General features: G+C 40.9%; 1 protein-coding gene across 1 annotated transcript; it reads right to left on the bottom strand.

The window, feature by feature from the left end:
• Positions 1 to 548: 548 nt before the first annotated feature.
• On the bottom strand, positions 549 to 2,717 carry LOC108984887 (trihelix transcription factor ASIL1-like). Its single transcript, XM_018956974.2, has one exon. It carries the CDS (start codon positions 2,083 to 2,085, stop codon positions 904 to 906), a length of 1,182 nt encoding a protein of 393 aa, XP_018812519.1. The 5' UTR covers positions 2,086 to 2,717; the 3' UTR covers positions 549 to 903.
• Positions 2,718 to 3,014: the final 297 nt, after the last annotated feature.

A 3,014-nucleotide genomic window follows, 5' to 3' on the forward strand; every position in this document is an offset into this window, starting at 1 on the left:
TCTCTTGCGCCTATATTTTCGTCTCAAGTGTGATGTTTGCTCCTGTAAATGTGTTGGTTGAGTCACTTTCTCCTTTGTACGTGTTTATGTCTTTGGGATGGCTTTATGTGCTAAGCCTATCCCTCTACTTTCGTCAACACGTAAGGGGGTGTTGACTAGGTGGTTTTTTTAGGATGCCTTTGTCAATTGCTTGTACCAAGCTGGGTTAATTGGTTGGTGAAATGTGGAAGACAATCCAGGAGAATGGTTAGGTGTACGTGTATTATTGGTCTACGCCGAATTATCTGAAATTGTGAAAGCCGGGTAAGGCGCTGTGTCTTTTACTAGATAGATACATGCACTTCAATTATACATGATTTTGATGCTGATGCAAGAAGGACATCGCGAAAAAGTCCATGAGCTTTATTACCAGACGTGTAACGAGGATGACTGATTCCTGGATACCATGACATATAATACACTTTTTTTTTGGCTTTCAGGAAATTGGGTCGCGAGGATTTTGCCACTAGTTTGTTTGACAAGATGTAGGACAGTGGCTTGCAGCCAAGTGCAAATATTTATACAACGTTGTTGGGAATTTATTTCCAAGTTGGGTAGGGTAGACAGGGCTCGGGAAAGCTGGGAGGATTGAAAACGCTTGCAGTATACACATTGATATACTCAGAGGGTTGTAAACCTGATGTGTGCTTGTAAACAATCTGATAAACATTTTGCCAAGTGCTGGCCGTTTGCCAGATGTTATTAAGATTGTTAAAGAAAAGGGTTCATTGCAGTGCCAAGTGCAAATCGAATGTTGACATGTAGCACTGTACTAAAAGCATTATTTGAATCCAAAGCTCCAGCTTCTTGGGCTTCTTCAAAATGCTAATTATCATTACAGAAAGATGGCTGCATCTCAATACATCAGCCGCTAGGATTCTCAGCAGAGACATCATTTTCCTCCTCGTCACCCTGCTGTATTTTCGCTATCTCGGCCTGCACTCTCTCCAGAACTTGCGTCTTCTGCATCTCCATTTCCCTATGGAAATCCATTCTCATCTTCTCTAGCTCCACCATCTGCTGCCTTTTACTATTCTCAATTTTTTCATATATCTCGCTGAATTTGTTAATGGAATCAGCAAGCAAGCTGAAGGAAGGCCCCTCATCATTGACCCTTCCAGTTCTCCTCTTCTTTGGTGGAAGTCCATCTGAAGCATCCTCCTCACCATCCAAAGATTCTGAATTTCCAGGACTATCTCTCATCTCTTCCAACCCATTTGCATGATTTAAATAAACTCTAGGATTCATGAATACGTACTCCCCGGAGTCCAAACCACAAGAGAGGCCTGCTTGCTGTGGGGGCGATGACAGCATCATATCCATCTTCTTAAAATAAACCCATTTGCTAGAGGCATCACCAGTCTCTGCCATCCTCGTCTTCTCCTTTTTGAACTTCTTCTTTAACGTATCCAATCTATTCCTGCACTGAGTATCCGTCCTTTCAGTTTTTGAGATCTCCGATACCTTCTCTGCAACTTCTTGCCATTCCTCGGACCGAAGACTCTTTCTTCCACGTTGAAGAAACCGGTCGACCCAAGCATCTAGTAAAACAAATGTCTCACGCTCAGTCCATTCGGTTAGTGAATTTCGGCCAACAACTGATGGTTTTGGAGCCAAGGGCATTGGAGCTGTAGCTGCAGTCGATGGCACAGGAACCCTTGGAGCAAATTCATAACTAGAAGCCAAACTCTTCAACTTTCGCTTTTTTGGGTGCCTTTTCAAATCAGCATATTCAGTCCTCCTACCATAACTTTTCTGTTTATCATCATCATCATCTTCTTCATCATCAGATTCCTCCCCCTCCTCCTCCTCATCATCCTCCAAATCTTGTTGCATATTACGAAAACCATTACTTTGATCATCATTCTCTTCCTCCTCTTCTCCCGATTCTTCATCATCCACATCAACATAATGATTAACAGCCGGCCGAGAATGTGGAGCATTCCTAACAGAATTCTTCTGTTGACTCGAGGTACCGTAATCCTGTTGGTGATTCACACCATACGGGTTTGGGGAATACCTTGCATCATCCTCAGTCTCATCCATTTTAGCCCAGTTTTTTATCAACCACAACTAAATACCCAGAAAATACAACACACAATCAAGAACCTTGATTTCTAACCTCAAAGCGCTGACTCCTCCCCCTTAACAAAAAAGTAAACTATCCATAACATTTGTTCCCAATACATCTAATCTCTACTCTCAGTCACCAATTTCCCGAAAATCTTTTACTTTGTTCACAGTAAAAAAGTACGGAAACAGAATCTCCACAACACCAATCCCCGTTTCTTTAAAGTCAACTTCTAAAAGAAGCAAAACCCATGAATATTGCACTAAAACAGCCAATTTTCTACTTCCAGGTATAAAAGGCTTCTTTCTACGATCATATTATAATATTCGAACAAACGTTCCTTCATCTCAAAGAAAGAAAAGGCCCTAATTCTCAAGGTCAAAGCAGAAATTTAAAGAAGAACAAAACCCATGAATCTTACCTCAAATAGCGAGATATCCACACTAGAAACAACTCAGTCCCAAACATTAATCGAAATCGACCCCAATTCACGCTCTTTAAAAAAAATCCTAATATCAAGATTTTTGGGACCAATTGAAAGCAATTCCGAGACAAACAGAAATTGGAGAGGAAGATGAGAAGAAGGTGGAGAGATTCAACAATAGCGTTTGGTGGTAAAAGCAGGTGGCACATGATACTAATGTAAGCCGAGACTAAGTATATGGGCCGAAGGCCCTGATTGGAATAAAGAATGGGCTTTGAGTGTGATACGAGCTCTAGAACATATGGGCCGAAGGCCCTTGATTCCTTTACGGCTTTGCTTTATAGATACCAAGTTTTATGGTCAGACTGAGACATACATATATTGGAACGGACCGAACGATCATCAGATCTTTTTTTTCATCATTTTCTTATTATCTCATCACGTGATATTAGATTATTAATTCATAAATAAAATATAATA

Source organism: Juglans regia, chromosome 7 (assembly GCF_001411555.2).
Source record: "Juglans regia cultivar Chandler chromosome 7, Walnut 2.0, whole genome shotgun sequence".
NCBI lineage: Eukaryota > Viridiplantae > Streptophyta > Magnoliopsida > Fagales > Juglandaceae > Juglans > Juglans regia.